General features: G+C 32.4%; 2 protein-coding genes across 5 annotated transcripts; one reads left to right on the forward strand and one right to left on the reverse strand.

Moving 5' to 3' along the window:
- The first annotated feature begins 662 nt into the window (after positions 1–662).
- LOC106674440 (WD repeat-containing protein 44) lies at positions 663–12823 on the forward strand. 3 transcript variants are annotated; one of them, XM_014407161.2, is made up of 12 exons: positions 663–851; positions 920–1067; positions 1122–1380; positions 3921–4264; positions 4438–4578; positions 5024–5221; positions 9599–9946; positions 10035–10151; positions 10311–10442; positions 10506–10828; positions 10901–11024; positions 11106–12823. In XM_014407161.2, exons 1-12 carry the CDS (start codon positions 784–786, stop codon positions 11718–11720), a joined length of 2817 nt encoding a protein of 938 aa, XP_014262647.1. In that variant the 5' UTR covers positions 663–783; the 3' UTR covers positions 11721–12823. The 3 variants fall into 3 exon arrangements, with proteins under 3 accessions (XP_014262647.1, XP_014262648.1, XP_014262649.1); XM_014407162.2 differs by having other exon boundaries at positions 9614–9946; XM_014407163.2 differs by having other exon boundaries at positions 9683–9946.
- A 101-nt stretch (positions 12824–12924) lies between these two features.
- Positions 12925–14308, reverse strand: LOC106674442 (uncharacterized protein C6orf203 homolog). Of its 2 annotated transcripts, XM_014407166.2 has the most exons (5): positions 14020–14308; positions 13826–13959; positions 13417–13489; positions 13171–13362; positions 12925–13086 (listed from the first exon to the last, which is right to left on the reverse strand). In XM_014407166.2, the coding sequence occupies exons 1-4, from the start codon at positions 14203–14205 to the stop codon at positions 13177–13179; spliced, it is 579 nt and encodes a 192-aa protein (XP_014262652.1). In that variant the 5' UTR covers positions 14206–14308; the 3' UTR covers positions 12925–13086; positions 13171–13176. The 2 variants fall into 2 exon arrangements, with proteins under 2 accessions (XP_014262652.1, XP_014262651.1); XM_014407165.2 differs by having other exon boundaries at positions 12925–13362.
- Between the last annotated feature and the right edge of the window lie 2328 nt (positions 14309–16636).

Genomic DNA, 16636 nt, shown 5'->3' on the forward strand with positions numbered 1-16636 from the left:
TGCATAAATTGTAAGTTAAATTAAGTGTTTGTTTATACTAAAAAGGAGAATAACAATGACCACATTTGCTGGTTTTTGGCTCTTGATTAATGAATATGATTTTGATGATGTAAAGTCTGTCGATTAATTGTTAAAACAGGAAGTTAATGTATACATTCAAAAACTTTCGACGTCCTACCGATTTACTAGTTATATTTAAATAACTACTGTAGGCATATTAAAAGTTTATTTATAATTAATTATGACTATTGTCTATTTGCACCCGATGTAACATAATGTAGGTTGATTCAGGAGAGTATAAAAGAAGCATTCTTCTGGAGGTGGGAGAGTGATCTATGCACTTTATGTATTATACACTATTTGTTAAGTCTGTTAACTATGCCTATGATAGTTTATAACTATAATGTACACGTCCACTGAAAATTTAGCTGTTGTTGCACAATACGCACGATTCTGTAAAGTGAAATTTTAACACTATTACAATGATGTTTTAGTCTATCAAACAAAAATTAAGGAAGACAATTTTTCATTTTTGTGAAGCCTCCGACTTTTCCGAGAAGAGAACAACAAGAGAAAAATGAAAACACTTAGGTTTTTTTTTCAAAGCTGTTTCTACTGGGAGCGGGAAAATGGTGAACGAACCGACCATTATTACCTTCAACCTATGGAATTTTTGTATCATTGTTCGTTAGCACTTTAGACTTTATCACTAATCACTATCAGTAATTGTTTAGGAATGGAGGTGAGAGAATCAGTTCTAATTAATTAAGTCCCCTACGGAAAATGTCAGGGAGTAGTGACTCGGACGAATATTACGATGCAGAGGACAATACACCCAACAAATCTACGAGGTATTAATTGATTGATCTTAACCTTAAACAGAATTTAGAGTTGGTTTCATTTTTATTTTTTTACTCAGAAAACCCAAATTGATCAGTCTGACACCTTCGAAGAGCGAGTCCGATTTCCAAAGCAGTCTGAAACAGGATGACAAAAGTCTGGATTTCAGTGCACCACCCAGAGTTCCAAGCTCACTCGCCCTGCAGACGACGGCTTTTGAATTTTCGGTAATTCTCTTTCATCTTTGGACACGATCAGGTTTTGAAATGTCACTCTGATAGGGGATTGAAAAGTGCCAGTCTAACAGGCATCGGCTCAGGGAGTTACGACAACGGATGCAAACTGAAGACGATGAGGTCTTCAGTGCTGTTGGAACATCCCCTACATCGAGTCAGACCTCTTCGTTTGATGGCATCTTTCCGGGCCCTGATACAAAATCGAGCCACCCTTTCCGCATCATTGAACACGATGCTCTCAGCCTACACAGTCTCACCTCCTTAGGTAGGATTGGAAGGATTATGAGCTGCGCACAAGAATCAGGTTTGGTCATTTCCAAATTATTTATAGTTAAACTGTATTATTTTTGTTTTTATATTCAACATATGTATGTTTTATTGCTTTGGTGGTAATATTCAATTATTTTCTGCTTGCAATTCTGATTAGATATTCAAATTTAATATAATTTGACCAATTAATTATGATTTTTAACTAAGGTTTTTTGGTTGAGATGAAAAATTAGTGTCTCAAGCAGGATTTGAACCCATGACCTTCAGCTCAATATGTCACTGCTCTAACCACTTGAGCTATCGTGACTTCGATCCCCTCGGATACCAACTCGTGAAGTGAATCCGTGATGATAGCTCAAGTGGTAGGATCAGCAACTTATTGAGCTGAAGGTCGTGGGTTCGAATCCCGCTCATGACATTAATTTTTAATCTCAACCAAAAAACCTAAGATAAAAAGAATAATTAATTGGAATAATTACTGTTGTCAATTATGTCTATTAAACAAATAGTAATATAATTAGTATTAAATTTCACCCATTTAAATTTGGATTTCTGAACTTTGACTATTTTTATACTAATTTAAGAATTAATTTTTCTTGAAATGTGAAATTACTTGTTTGTAAGATATAGTGGCGAAATTTATTATACACACATACTTACTATAACAAATATTGTACATTAGTCAATTGATGGGGATGTTGGTCTGCAGGTTGGTGAAAACATGTTGAACCAGCACTGGACTTCTTATCGGGTCTCGGGTTCGTCTTTGCTCAAAGGGTTTCAAATAGGTTTTAGCTTCTTTGCACCAACTTCAGTGATGAACCAATGTAATGTTTATTATAATTCCCTTATGGAGATGGACACAATTATTGTTTTGGCATTTTGAATTAAAACAAAAATAATTTATTTAAAAAAAAAATTAAATTAAGGAAAACGGAAGAATTTTTTTTTTTTTTATAAGTAAAGTAAAAAAAAAATCATTAATAAAGTAAAACTCCTCCTTTTATTTTGATTATTGTTGTACACTAATATTGTGCTTTATTTATTGCTAATGCGCATTTTGGTACCCTTTTTCAACATACAAGTTGTGACCTCCAACAAGCCTAGAAAAGAAGGGGTACCTGAACAGGACCTGAAATAAGTACTGACAACAAAAAGTTTTAATAAAAGTTGTGGAGCTTAATAAATATCCCCATCACATGATGAAATAAATGAAAATTTTGAAGTTTCCTCAAGGGGGTTTGCACAGTGTTTGTTTTATGATCATTTAAAATATCTTTTAACTTGTTAGAAAAATTTCCGTGATTTTTTTTTTTATGAAAATGTAAATGCATTAGTTATTTAAATTTATTTGGACATTCGGGAATTTACATGCATCATCAGAATGTTGTCTTCAATAAATGTTTTATAACATAAATCAAAAAAATTTAAATAAGACAACTGTCTTAATAATTCCATGTTTAAAATAAAACACCTTCCAAAGATAAATATTCCTCCAAATTTAAAATATGTAAATTTATAAAAAACAATAACAACCCAACTATTACATCATACCCACAATAGAGTTGATGATGGGTTTTGGTCTGCGGGTCGAACAAACGAGTGTTCAGTTCCTCACTGAAGTTGGCGCAATGCTGAAATGCATTTGAATAACTCAAAAAAACTTGCGAATAGAGTACACTCTACTCATTATGTTAAACCATAGTGTTTGTTGTTGTTAAACCATAGTGGAATCAAGAAGGAAAAAAATTGACCACACTAGATTTGAATTATGAGAAAAAAAATTTATGTCACCATATAGTTTGGCTCAGATTACCTTCAATTGTTATTCTATGAAAATTTAATGATTCAATTAATTATACATGATTTTTCAAAATGAAAAATTTGTCACAGGGGGGATTCGAACGAGTGATCGATATAAATACTCGGATACCCTACCATTTGAGCTAAACTTCTTATTTTGATTTCCTTTTATTCCATTTGTAATCAAACTACAGCTTTAACTATGAGCACATTTATGAATGATTATACTCATAGCAGGACTGTGTATGATCCCTAGGTGAGATTTGAGGTTAACGTAACTGTTTTTTTGGCTGGTTTGTGCATGGATCATAGTAGCACAAGTGTTAGAGCATCGGAATATTTATCTGAAGATCGGAGGTTCAAATCCTGCCTGTGACATAAATTTTTCACTTCGCAAATCAATTAATAATTAATTGAACATATTTAATAAAAATAAAAACAATAATAAAAATGTAATGATTAATTTTATCCATTGGAGAAATAATAGTTGAGGTCAGTTATTAACTCTTCTCGCCACTGTTAACTATATATATTCTTTGCAATAAACAAATCTTGATTTTCACTTTTTGTAATTGATAGTTCTACTCGCAGGATTTGTTGTTTATAATTTGTTGGTTGTCAACAACAAAATCTGTGAGGAGAACTGACATTTACAAAAAGTGAATCTACATACTCACCCCACCTTCACTATTTCTAATCTTGATTTTTGTTGATTATATTAATAATCCATTTTTATTAATATTTTAACATTTAAAAACAAACACCAAACAGGAAGCACTCAAGCGGCTGTGAGAGAGCCATCAACAGAAGATTCTTTCAGTGGTTCAACTTCTACTCTCAAGAGCCCTTCAGATCAAAGAAGGGATTCCGATACTAAGGATCAATCAGACGAAACATTTGAAAAACCAGTCTGCAGCAACCTTCAAGAGCCTGATGTCATTGCAAGCACTAAAGCGAGCACTTCATCCCAATCACAGTATGGAATTGACTCAAATCTCCTTTCCACAAATTCTTCTGCTCCTGTTGCCCCTCCTAGACGCCGCAAAAAGGCAAAGACTGGGATAGCTGCAGCTAGTACATTACCTATGAAAAAAGAAGCTTCTCAATTGGTGAAAGTATGTTCACTTTGCTAAATTTATCATTGCTATTTTTTTAAAATATTTTAAATTAACAATTAAATGAATTTACCATTAAATCATATCTAATTAACACTGCAATTCTTGAATACTATAATTAAAATTTAAAAAAAATCATGGCATCAAAGTGTACATTTTTTCTGTGTGTTTAGGTCAATAGTGTTGAGAAGCCTGATTATAGGGGAGCTACTCTTCCTAGTCCTAACAGTACAATTGAGTCCATCACAAGAGAATTTGAGAATTCTTTAGATATTACTGCTGCTACAAAAGGGCAGTATGTTGTAAAACCACAGGTATTTTACATATTTATTTAATAAATAAATTATATTAATAAGAAAAGACTCATTAAATACAAAAATTATTATTTTGCTTTTTACTTTCTAATTTTAATAGTATTAAACATTATAAATTGTAATAACTAACCAATAACCCAATTTCACTGTAAAAAAACTATAAAAATATATCAAATAAGGAGTTGTTAATAACATATTAGACAACTACTTACTTATTCAATATCTTTTATGTAAGCAGATTAGCCATTATTTATTCTTGGATTATAACATTTTGATTCAGTGATCAAATGAAAGAATCAGGGAATTAATTTTAAGAGTTTAAATTGATAGAGAAGTATGAGAGCTTTTGGAAGTATAAAAGAGTAACAATTTTTTTCTCATTCCTTGCATGAATACAGTTTGCCATTGACAACAAATATTTTATTTTATATACTACACTTTTAAGGATAATGGAGAAAACAAATCAAAAGGCATGAGATCGACTGCAGGTCGCAATAGTTCTACCTATCCGATGGGAGGAACCATTGGCTCAGGCGGCTGCCGAGAGAGAAGGAAGTCAGCCGGCGATGAACAGATGATCCCCAATCAATTGAACATGTTTGTAAGGACTAGAACTGATTCAGGGAAACCACTGTCTGATCTCGTATGTAAAATGGTTATTTAATGAAATAACAATATATATAATATCACAACTAAAAACCGGATTTTCGTGCAATACAAACCTCCAAACACGCTAAAAAATGAAATAAAGGTTAAAATTCTATTTAACATGGTAAAAATTTCATACAGACAATAAAATTGATTCTTGCCTTAAACATTGTTTATGATGTGATAGTTTATTTTAAAATCAGTTGACAATACAGTTCTTCCGTGCTTAATATGTGTGAAGTTCCTCGGCAATTTGCTTAAAATAAAAATTGCTCTAAGTGGGATTTCCTTTTTTTTACTGACCAATACTATGCTGTTTTAGTTTTTGGTTGTAAAAATTTGCGGTGTTTCTTGAGGAATAATTAGTTTTTCTTTTCAACTTTGGCACTTGACTTTTAGTTCCAGAAGTTTTTCATTTGTCAAAGACAGCAAGTAACTCAGATTCAGTTAAGCATCAGAAGCGTGAAATTTTTTTTTACATGGGTATTTCAACTGTGGGGTTACATGATCGGGGTGCTGGTGTTTTTGAAAAAAAGCCCATATACAAGTTTGTCAGGTTTGAAAGCAAGGCCACTGAATTTGAACTCTGAACCTTTACCTTACAGCGTTGAGCACATGGCAACACCTAAACCTTTTTTTTTTTTTTTTTTTTTTTTTTTTTTTTTTTTTTTTTNGCCCATATACAAGTTTGTCAGGTTTGAAAGCAAGGCCACTGAATTTGAACTCTGAACCTTTACCTTACAGCGTTGAGCACATGGCAACACCTAAACCCTTTTTTTTTTTTTTTATTTTTTTTTTTTTTTAAGACACCCCCCTTAAAAAACACTAAAAACTTCGACAAAGTACGTTAAAGAACATATTCTACCCTCAATTCATTTAGTCAATACCATTAACCCACTCAAATATTGTATTTCACATTTATTTTCATATATAAAAAAGACGGAAAATGGGAAAATTTGCAATTTCCTGCAAAATAAGAATATGGGGCACTGGTGGCCGCAACAGTGAAAGCGTTGACAAGGCTACTCATCATGTAACATAAAGGTCATTACAAAAAAAAGTGTCAAAAAATATCCTTTCCATTATTATTTGAACTTCTGTTTTCTTATCATTGCATTCAAAGTTAGCAAACAAAAGGTGCAATTGTGCGGGGATCCGGTTTTTAATTACAATAAATTGTTCAAACAATGGATGGAAATTATGTAGTCTTAAATCCTATTAATGTAATATATCTTTTACATTTTTGGCTAAAAATATAAAAGATTTAATTAAATAAAATTAAAGTAATAAAGATATAACCAAAATATTATAAATTTTAATTAATATAGGGTATAATTTACAAATTTTATTATTTTCAGATTAATAAATTGAGCTTTTGTTTCAAAATTTAAATTCTGTGATTTTAAACATATAAATGGACATATTTTATCTTAAATTGTATAATCTCAATTGATATCTGTCATTCGAATTAACAAAATGTAATGTCCAATTGAGAATTTTTATTTTGAACCAAATACATACTCAATTTAACATACAAATTATAATTATTTGGAGATCGTAATTGTTTTCTGTGTAGATATGTCATTATTGGGTGTTGAGAGTGCCTATTTCAGATAGAAAACAAACACTTTGAGCCCTGAAAATAATCCCAATAAAGATCAAAACATTGGCACGATAGAGAAAATGTTTTTTTAAAACTTACGTCACACCAGACTGCATCTCATGATCTCCAAATAATCATTAACTAACAGTCACAAAACACCACACACACACACACACACACACACAAATTATACTCACACTCACTTCTTAACTCACTACATATGTACATATTATTTAAAAATTCACAGGACTTTATTTAGAAATCGTGAGATGCGGTCTGGTGTGATGTAGGTTTCAGAAAAACATTTTCGTTATCATGCCAACGTTTCGATCTTTATTGAGATCATCTTCAGGGCCTTAGATTTACAAACATTGTTTACATATAACAATTACATTTTGGATGTGGAAAAGTGAATTTATACAATGCAAAATATATTTTTTTATATTCAATCAAAGTATTTCTACTCACTCAAAGTGTTTGTCTTCTGTGTAATTGTGCCATTCTTGCGTGTCATGTCGAGAGTGCCAGTGAGATTTTGCTATTTTGTGTTTATATACGTTGATTTTGAAGGGGTGGGGAAGGAAGTTGGTATAGAAAAGACATTTTTGTTTTAGTTTCGACTTCAAAAATCCAAAAGTATTACACACAGAACAAAACAAACATAAACGTAATTTCTTAGAAATGGTTTATATCAACAGAGATAAACACAGCATCAATTACAGAACAGATACATGTAAACTCAGTCGCAGCTACGCCAATATCATTAATCAAATTCAATACAGATAACATACCTATATCATCACATTACATTCCACACATCAAATATTTTTCACATAGTCTAATTTCCCAACAATTTAGCTTTCCTTTTCCTATTTATCCCTTTCTATATAATCCTGAAAGGATAATCTGGCCGAACCATTACCAACACATTTTTTCCCTTCGTCGGCTCTTTTCACCTCAAAGAAGCCGACGCCTTATACAAAAATGTCTTTTCTATACCGACATCCTTCCCCACCCCTTCAAAATCCAACGTATATAAACACAAAATAGCAAAATCTCACTGGCACTCTCGACACGACACGCAAGAATGGCACAATTACACAGAAGACAAACACTTTGAGTGAGTAGAAATACTTTGATTGAATATATAAAAAATATATTTTGCATTGTATAAATTCACTTTTCCACATCCAAAATGTAATTGTTATATGTAAACAATGTTTGTAAATCCCAGGCCCTGAAGATGATCTCAATAAAGATCGAAACGTTGGCACGATAAAGAAAATGTTTTTCTGAGACCTACATCACACCAGACCGCATCTCACGATTTCTAAATAAATATTGATTAATGGTCACTAATCACCACACATTCACAGGACTTTAAATTTTTATATGTTTAATGTCATCATTATCATACATTCATGAAAAATCATATCTTAATTTTAATAAAAAATATTGTGACCTCTGTAATGTACCAACCAAGGTAAACATGTAAATATTTTTTCACACTATTATAGTGGCAAATCATAGACCATTGTGATATATTAACCAAGAAATAGGAAAGGTGTTGCTTTGAGTCAGTATAGTCTACATTGTAGTTTTTTGTTAGAAAAAGTAGTGTATTTATAAAAACTAAGTTTCCAAAATCGATCTTTTAAATACGTTGGGTATTTCCTTTATTCAAAGCGAATCTTGGAGGATAGTTAATTTGGGCTTTTTTTACACTGAATGAAAGCAATCAAGTGTCTCGAAATTATTTCAATCATACAGAACAACAAAAATATCATACATTATGATGTGAAAATTTGAAGAATGCCTTGAATAAATACACTTCCTAAGAGTAGTAATACACATACAAGTTAAATGTAAATTTGTTATATGTTTACACACTGGCAAAGATAAAATATAGAAATGAGTGTTTATTTTAATTTATTTTATACAGCATTTTTCTTAATGTATACAACCTCAACTAATGTTTTTCGAGTATATCATGTTAAGATTTTTTTATTTCATTTTACTGCCATAGATAGGGGATGGGGCTGAAAATCTAATTACAGTAATACCTCATTATCCACAGAGGACACCCCCACTTATAACAAAACCATGGCAAACAAGCTGTTGTAATTATGACCCAATAAATACATACATAATAATGTGTATGACTTCATATGCATTTGTTCACGTACATAGTTGTTCCTCTCGTCTTGAACCAATAACATATTATGCACATATTTACAATATTCCCAATAGTATTCATAATGTTAAATCCATGGTGAGATAGAAAATGCTCTTCTAAAGATGAATATTTAGGATGAAAGAAACCAGGTATTCCGTGGTACTGATTTTACATCTGTAAATAAATTCAATAACCATGGAATTTATATTTATTTCAACCTAAATTTACAATAATGCGCACATATAAGAAAATATTTTTTTTTCCTGGGTAAAAATAGTGAAATATTACCTGGAAAAAACAGTCTACCCAAGAAAAAAAAGTAAAATAATTTAATAATACTTTACATTTTTGATACAAAACATTTTTGGTACGTTCATATGCAAATCCTCGTGTAATAAACCCATGGATAATGAGTGATTACTTTATTTGATTTGACCTGCAACACTTTGTTTTTATTCAGTGGCCTATTAGTATTTCTTCCAAGTTTTGCAGATGCACAGTTTCACTTCTTTCGGACATAATTTTAGACTTGGTAGTTGGTTTTATGCACACCCATCTTGTCACTGGTTGTTTTTTCTACCACTGGTGAATAGGAAATCTTGGAGCAGGTCACTGTATTGAATCTTGACACTGGTGAACGAGTGCCATTGAGTATAGCTGAGGACAAACTTCCACAGTGTATCAACCCGCTGTCACTTCACATCATGCGGCTTACTTCTGAGTACGTCAGTAATACATCTCTTGAAAAGGGGCACCGTGAAAGTGATGATGATAGCCTTGATTCCAAACGTTCTGGAGTAACTGGTACGGACGGTGAAGCAGAAGCAGGCATGGTGAAGAGAAAGACCGCTCAGATAAAAAAATTCCTTGGCTCGACAGTTAAAAAGACTATGAATAAAGCACGGACAATCAGAAGGCATAATAAAGAAGAACCAGTTGAGGTTTGTTTTCTATTATACACTTACAAATGATAAGATAGATTGAAATATTGTTGAAAAACGAAATATTTAGTTTAATGCACCTTTTTAGTATGTTGATGATACAACTGGAGCAACATCTGTTACATCAGGTGAACAGTATATTAAGCTAAAGGCATCGAATAGCCACAAAGGACCTTATGAATTTGACTGTGTGCAACATGTACAGGTTTGTACTTTTGCCTTTCTACGATGTAAAACATCAAAACAAACTGTCCTCCTTATTTTAAAATGTTGTACCTTAAATTATATAATTTTCAAGATAATAACTAAATCAAAATAGAGATTAAACCATTTGAAATGTTGACATTTGTCATTAATTTTTTAGGACTTAAGTGGTGAACATATAGGACCAGTTTGGTGTATGAAATTTTCCTCCTGTGGCCGACTGTTGGCTACAGCTGGTCAAGATCGAGTTTTACGAGTTTGGGTCGTTCGAAATGCTTACCCTTATTTTCAAGTACTTTAAATATTGGATATGTAGTATGTGCAAATCAGATTTCTCTTTTTATGTTACTTACAGGATATGCGTACAAAATATATGGCAGAAAAAGTGTCACCAACACCTTCTCAAGAATCTATTGTATCTCAAATATCAGTTGAGGATCCAAATTCAGTACTGATGGAGCTCTGCGATCAGGCACCTTTCATGCCCAAACCCTTCTGTACTTACTCAGCACATACTTCTGACTTACTAGATGTTTCTTGGTCAAAAAACTATTTTATACTTTCCTCTTCGATGGATAAGACGGTTCGTTTGTGGCATATTTCTAGAAAAGAGTGCCTTTGTTGTTTCCAACACATTGATTTTGTGACTGCAATAGTTTTTTATCCAAGAGACGATAGGTATGTTTTAAACTTATTCTGTAGGTATTTTTCATCTAAAATTTACCCATGGCATATTCTTTGTTTTTTAAGATATTTTTTGAGTGGTTCACTAGATGGCAAATTAAGGCTATGGAATATACCAGATAAAAAAGTAGCTGTTTGGAATGAAATTGGAGGCCCTGCAAAATTAATAACAGCTGCAAACTTTTGCCAGGTATTATTATTATAAGTAGTATTGGTGGTTAAATGTCCATCACCTGCAGGAGTGTTCATTACATTTAATTTTAAATTTCAGAATGGAAAATTTGCTGTTGTTGGTTCGTATGATGGCAGGTGCATCTTTTTCACAATGGATCAATTGAAATACCATACACAGATTAATGTAAGGTCTTCTAGAGGGAAAAATTCAACAGGAAGAAAAATTAGTGGCATTGAGCCAATGCCAGGCGAAGACAAGATATTAGTAACTTCAAATGACAGCAGGATAAGGCTATATGATTTGCGGGACCTGAACTTGTCATGTAAGTATAAAGGTTATGCCAATTTCAGCTCGCAAATCAAAGCTTCGTTCAGCCATGATGGCAAATACATCACTTCTGGTTCCGAGAATCAATGTATATACATATGGAAGAGCAATCATGATTACTCCAAGTTTCCTTCAGTCAGGAGAGACCGGAATGATTTTTGGGAAGGGATAAAAGTCCATAACGCAGTTGTAACTTGTGCTGTATTTTCGCCAAATCCTGATATCATAATGAGACAAATTGAAGAACTCGAGGGTAACACTTCGGGTGTTCACACAACTTCTGGCTATGTCTTAGTCAGTGCAGATTTCAATGGGTGTATAAAAGTATTTTTGAATAAAACTAAACCTAAACACAGCTCTTTACCAGCATCAGCGATGGCCTGAGCCCCTAGAAATCATCGATCATTAAATACTGAGAATAATAACATTAAAAGTAAGCTCCAAACATTCTGGCATTTGTCCTCTAATTTACACCTATGTATTATATAATTTATTAAATAACCCAATCTCATTTTAAATGCATTTAGAATATTTCATCAAAAAGGTGGTAAGAAAGCATATGCTATTTTTGTACAAACATTGTATAAATTAATTTAATGATAATTCTTATAACATAGTTTATAATGAATTTGAAAATATATATAACGTTGTACATTGTATGAGTATTATATTTTGTTAAATATTTACATATTTTAAAATGGTATATATTATTAAAGTTTGTTTCACATAATTTGTCTTTTGTGTTACCATTTTTTTCCAATGTAATAAATTTCACTAGTGCAGCTAAAATAAATATCCAATGGAGAATTTTTCATTTCTGGCTTTCATTTATCATAAACATAAATTCAAAGGATGTTTGGTAATTTGATCATTCTGATCTTACTTATTTTTGTGTGATCTGTTTGCCAATAAAATGTATTTTATTTATCATCATAAAGTGTTAAAATGAATCTTAATATATAGAAGCAAGAAATAGAAAAATATTAAAAATTTCCAATGATCATTGAGATCTCATTAAATTATTGGATAACATGTTGAACTGTAATTAATTACCAATGTGAGTAAATTGTTTCAATTTAGTTAAATATTCATTATGGCTAACCTTACAGACCTCACTCTTTATCTCACAATTCGGACTTACAACAGTGGTACAGTACTGCTCAAGAAATAATATTATCATTTTGTAACTAAGAAAAACTACTCAGAAAATTCCTTGTTTTAAAAAACCATTACTATAGTTTTCATTCCATCAAAGAACTCCCATGTGTTTACCACAGTAGGTTCAAGTTTGTGGTATTGCAGCTATTAAAAGATGCAGATTTAGGCAATAAATCAGACAGAACTTCTTACAGTTTTTCTAGGCACATGATATGCTCTGGAGTAGTCTCACTAGTGATCTCTGCCATGAGCTTATGTCAGTTGACACTCTTTATATTGGGGCAAAATCAAGTCTAAAATGTAAACCAACCTAACCTTTGAAAGTTTGAAAACAAACCAATTGCAGATGTTAAACAAACTTGGTGTGATATGCCAGTACGATAGAAAAATTTTTGTTAGAAGGCTGGTGGAGAGAAGAAAAACTATTCCATGGCAAAAATATTTCTTTATTTTGTTCATTTCAGGCTCATTGGCCATCCTCAGCAGCCCTAATGGCTCCAATCTGAGTCGAACAATTTGGCATATATAAACATGGGCATGGCTAGATAGAAGTGTCTTAGTAGTCCATTTAAGTGGGGGTACTTTGTTTGTCCTATGGTAACACAGAATGCACCACACTTTTATTTGACATTTTTTAAACTTATTTAAATGGTACTTAGGTTTCTACACACTGAACTGTGCTTTAACTCGACCATTGATGCTCGCCTGGATAGTTCTCAATATCTAAGTTTTTGTATCTTTTCATTTTTACTATAAGTCCATCCTCATCCCCAGTAGCTTTCATAATAACAACTCTTGATACTGACAAGAAGGAGGGGTTCATGTTACTCACCCCTTTTACAATATCAATCTCATCTTTGACATTTACCTGAAGAAATAACATTTATTGGACAGAACTAGTATATTTTACTTTTTTCATTACCTTCAGACTCTTCTTAGCAATTTTTTGGCCATTTACACGAATTCGGCCCTCATAAAACATCAATTCCACTTTGCTGGAAAGAAAACAAAAGGCAAATTTCAATTGGACATTTACTTTGCAGAACTACAAAATTTTGAAATAGATACAGAATGGTTTAGTATTATTTAAAAAAATTAATAATTAAACAAAAGGAGATAACTTGAACAAGTGATTCTCATTGCTATGTAGTTCACACATAATTATCACAATCAATCTTGTCATAGTAAATACACATATTTTATTAAAGAAATAAATTTACAATTTCCCTAGTGTGTAGTTCTATGCAAAAGTAAACAAGTCATGTTATTTTTCCAATAGTTCTGACGTTTGTAATTAATTATGATTAGGGAAAAGTAAAACTACTTCTTACTTTCTGGCCAATTTGAGCCCAGCTTTTAAAACAGAGTCAACTCTTAAAGACAACATCTTTCCAGTTAGTACTACACCTTGAACACCAAACTCATTTTCTTCATCTGAATCTTCATTGTCAGTATCTTCTTCTTCCTAGGAAGTTTAATTTGACTCGTTTACAACCAAAAAGAAAATATTCATTTTCCGTCTTACCAAAGTCTTGGATTTTTTATATTTAAATCTTTTTTGTTCTAAAAACAAGATTGGATTACAATAACTATGCGATCGGTTAGCATGAAGATATAATCGCTGAAAACTGCAGACTCTTGTAAATGTATAACATCGATTATGTATAGAAAAATTGAAACAACGTAACCGCATAAAAAGATTGACTGACATTTTAATTAGAAATTATATATATTTACGTAAAACCATAAGTTTTTATTTAATTTTAGAACTCCGCACTCCTCAGATCGTACGGTTACAACCTTACAGAACACAAATATACCTACAAACAGCACGAAGGTTATAACTGAAAAATAATTTAAACACCGTAAATACATTTTGGATAACCAATTGTTTAAATAATGTTTATTTTTTCCCTTAATAAAAAACTATTTGGTGAGTTAGCTTTAAATTCATAACTTCTCCCCTGGCCTCTCACAATCGGCATAAAATATTGTTTGTTATAATGCTTTATTTAGTGAATATCTTCAAGTTCAATATTAACTTGTTTATACATTTGCTGATATCGTAAATTACTTCATTTATTTAAAAAAATAATATTGAAATTTTAAACTTATTCTATAAAACGTTGAATATATTTTTTATCCTTACTTATGAATTTTTTTTTACATCGTAATTGTATATATTTTTTTGGAACGCAACCACCAAGGGTCATGATTGTCCCAATGACTAACTCATTATCTAATAGATAGAAAGAGGCATATAAATTAAAGCTAGCCACGCGGATGGTCGACCTAGTATATTTATCTATCTATATTTATTTTTCTTTATTCTATATCAATATCTATTATTATTATTATTTATTATCTTTATTATTATCATATCTAATTATTATTATCTTATTATCTTTATTCTATATTATTTATATATCCGATCTTGCATATATTGAGAAGGACAAACAGTGTGAGCTCATATTTTGTCGAGTAAATTTGCTGATTTGAGAAAATCAAACAAATTACGTATACTATCATTGTTGTCGCCTAGCATTTCTTGGATGCTTATAGGCAAGGAGTGTAGACGTCTATGGGCTGTATATAATGAGCATGACGTAAGTATATGTTTGATTGTGACGATTTGATTGCACATTCCGCAAATTGGAGGTGCCTGTCGCCCCATCAAATGACCCTTAGTGGCTCCACAGTGTCCAATCCTCAACCGTGCAAGAACCACTTCTTCCCTTCTACTATTTCTCAATGAAGTAGGCCATGCATCTACAGAGTTCTTTAGTTCCCGTAGTTTGTTTTCAGATATGTTAGTCCAGACCTGTTCCCATAGACCCTTGACTTTTGACTTGTAAACTACAGCCATATCACCCTTTGGAATGTTCCTGATTTGAAGGCCTGTAATGGCTGCTTCTTTTGCAGCTTCATCTGCCAAATGGTTTCCTTTAATATTTACATGTCCAGGAACCCAGACGAAGTAAACGCTCTTTCCCTGCAGTTGGAGGCTCCCCAGTGAGGCCAGCACCTCCTGCACACCAGGATCATCTGAATAGGGGTGTTCCAAGGCATGTAAGGCTGATTCTGAATCAGAGCAAATCACGTAGCTATTGTTATAGGAACATAAAATTTAGAGATTTCCGTATTGCTAGTAACTCAGCGCTATAGTTGCTACAGAAATGATGTAGAGAGAAAAGAAATTTGTTAGGGCCACACATAGATGCAGCTCCCACGCTCCTGGAGCTCCTTGATCCGTCCGTATAGATAAATGCCGCTTGTGGGAGTGCGTTTTTTATTTTCAAAAACTCCTGCTGGTATACATGAAAAGGTGTAAGGGCTTTGCGATATTTTCCAAGTGAATACAAAATTTTCGGTTTGGGAAATGTTCAAGGAGGGATGGGAGCCATTGATTATTTTTGTACTGGAGGTATGGGTATTTGTTAACTTTTTATGGGTATTCTTTAACTCCTTTAAACCAATATATTTCTTAATATACTATTATGACTTGACTTTACAAGTTCAAACATAAAATAAAAATGAATGAAAAAAGGGTTAATTAAGTAAAGGAAACAAAGAAAATGACTCAACTTCTCCACAAGCTTGAGTGGCTTGTGAGGGATACTCGAATGGTGCTTACTTTCTGCTGAACTCAATTTGAGTGTAATCGAGTTTGACTTTTGTACGGAAGAACTGTGAAGAAGAAATGGAGCAGAATGTGGGGAGAAAAACAGGATTTCAAAATCCGACAAACAAGACGAGATTAATGCTGCGTTGTCACTACAACAGTCAATTAAAACTTTAAACAACAGTTGTATATCTCCAGTGATGTCTTAGGGCATTTTTAAGAAATGAAAAATGTTAATCCTAGATAACAGAATGTCGGGGTAGAATCATTCCCACTTTCTCAGTTCCGCCCATCCCAGACACCCCGTGCCATCGTCAGTTTGTACGACGTTCATAAGTCTGCTTTCTGCTGTCTAGTATGAAATGTCTCTAGGATCTAGCGAGTAACAGTATCGCGTAGAGTTAGTAGTGTAGGGACAGTAGTGGCTGGGTTGGGTCGCAACGTTAGGTCTCTTGTAAACTGATATTTAAAAAAAAGTTCAGGAAAAAGGGATCCTCAAAAAGACATTTGAACGCACATT

The sequence above is a fragment of the Cimex lectularius genome, unplaced genomic scaffold, assembly GCF_000648675.2.
Source record: "Cimex lectularius strain Harlan isolate CLEC.00 unplaced genomic scaffold, Clec_2.1 scaffold24, whole genome shotgun sequence".
Classification (NCBI taxonomy): domain Eukaryota; kingdom Metazoa; phylum Arthropoda; class Insecta; order Hemiptera; family Cimicidae; genus Cimex; species Cimex lectularius.

Coding starts and splice junctions, on each gene's coding strand:
- LOC106674440 (XM_014407161.2), top strand. CDS start 784: ATGTCAGGGAGTAGTGACTCGGACGAATATTACGATGCAGAGGACAAT. Junction 1,381..3,920: donor GAGCTGCGCACAAGAATCAG/GTTTGGTCATTT, acceptor AACACCAAACAG/GAAGCACTCAAGCGGCTGTG. Junction 10,829..10,900: donor TTTTATCCAAGAGACGATAG/GTATGTTTTAAA, acceptor TTGTTTTTTAAG/ATATTTTTTGAGTGGTTCAC.
- LOC106674442 (XM_014407166.2), bottom strand. CDS start 14,205: ATGTCAGTCAATCTTTTTATGCGGTTACGTTGTTTCAATTTTTCTATA. Junction 13,960..14,019: donor ATAAAAAATCCAAGACTTTG/GTAAGACGGAAA, acceptor TAAACTTCCTAG/GAAGAAGAAGATACTGACAA. Junction 13,363..13,416: donor TTGCTAAGAAGAGTCTGAAG/GTAATGAAAAAA, acceptor TTATTTCTTCAG/GTAAATGTCAAAGATGAGAT.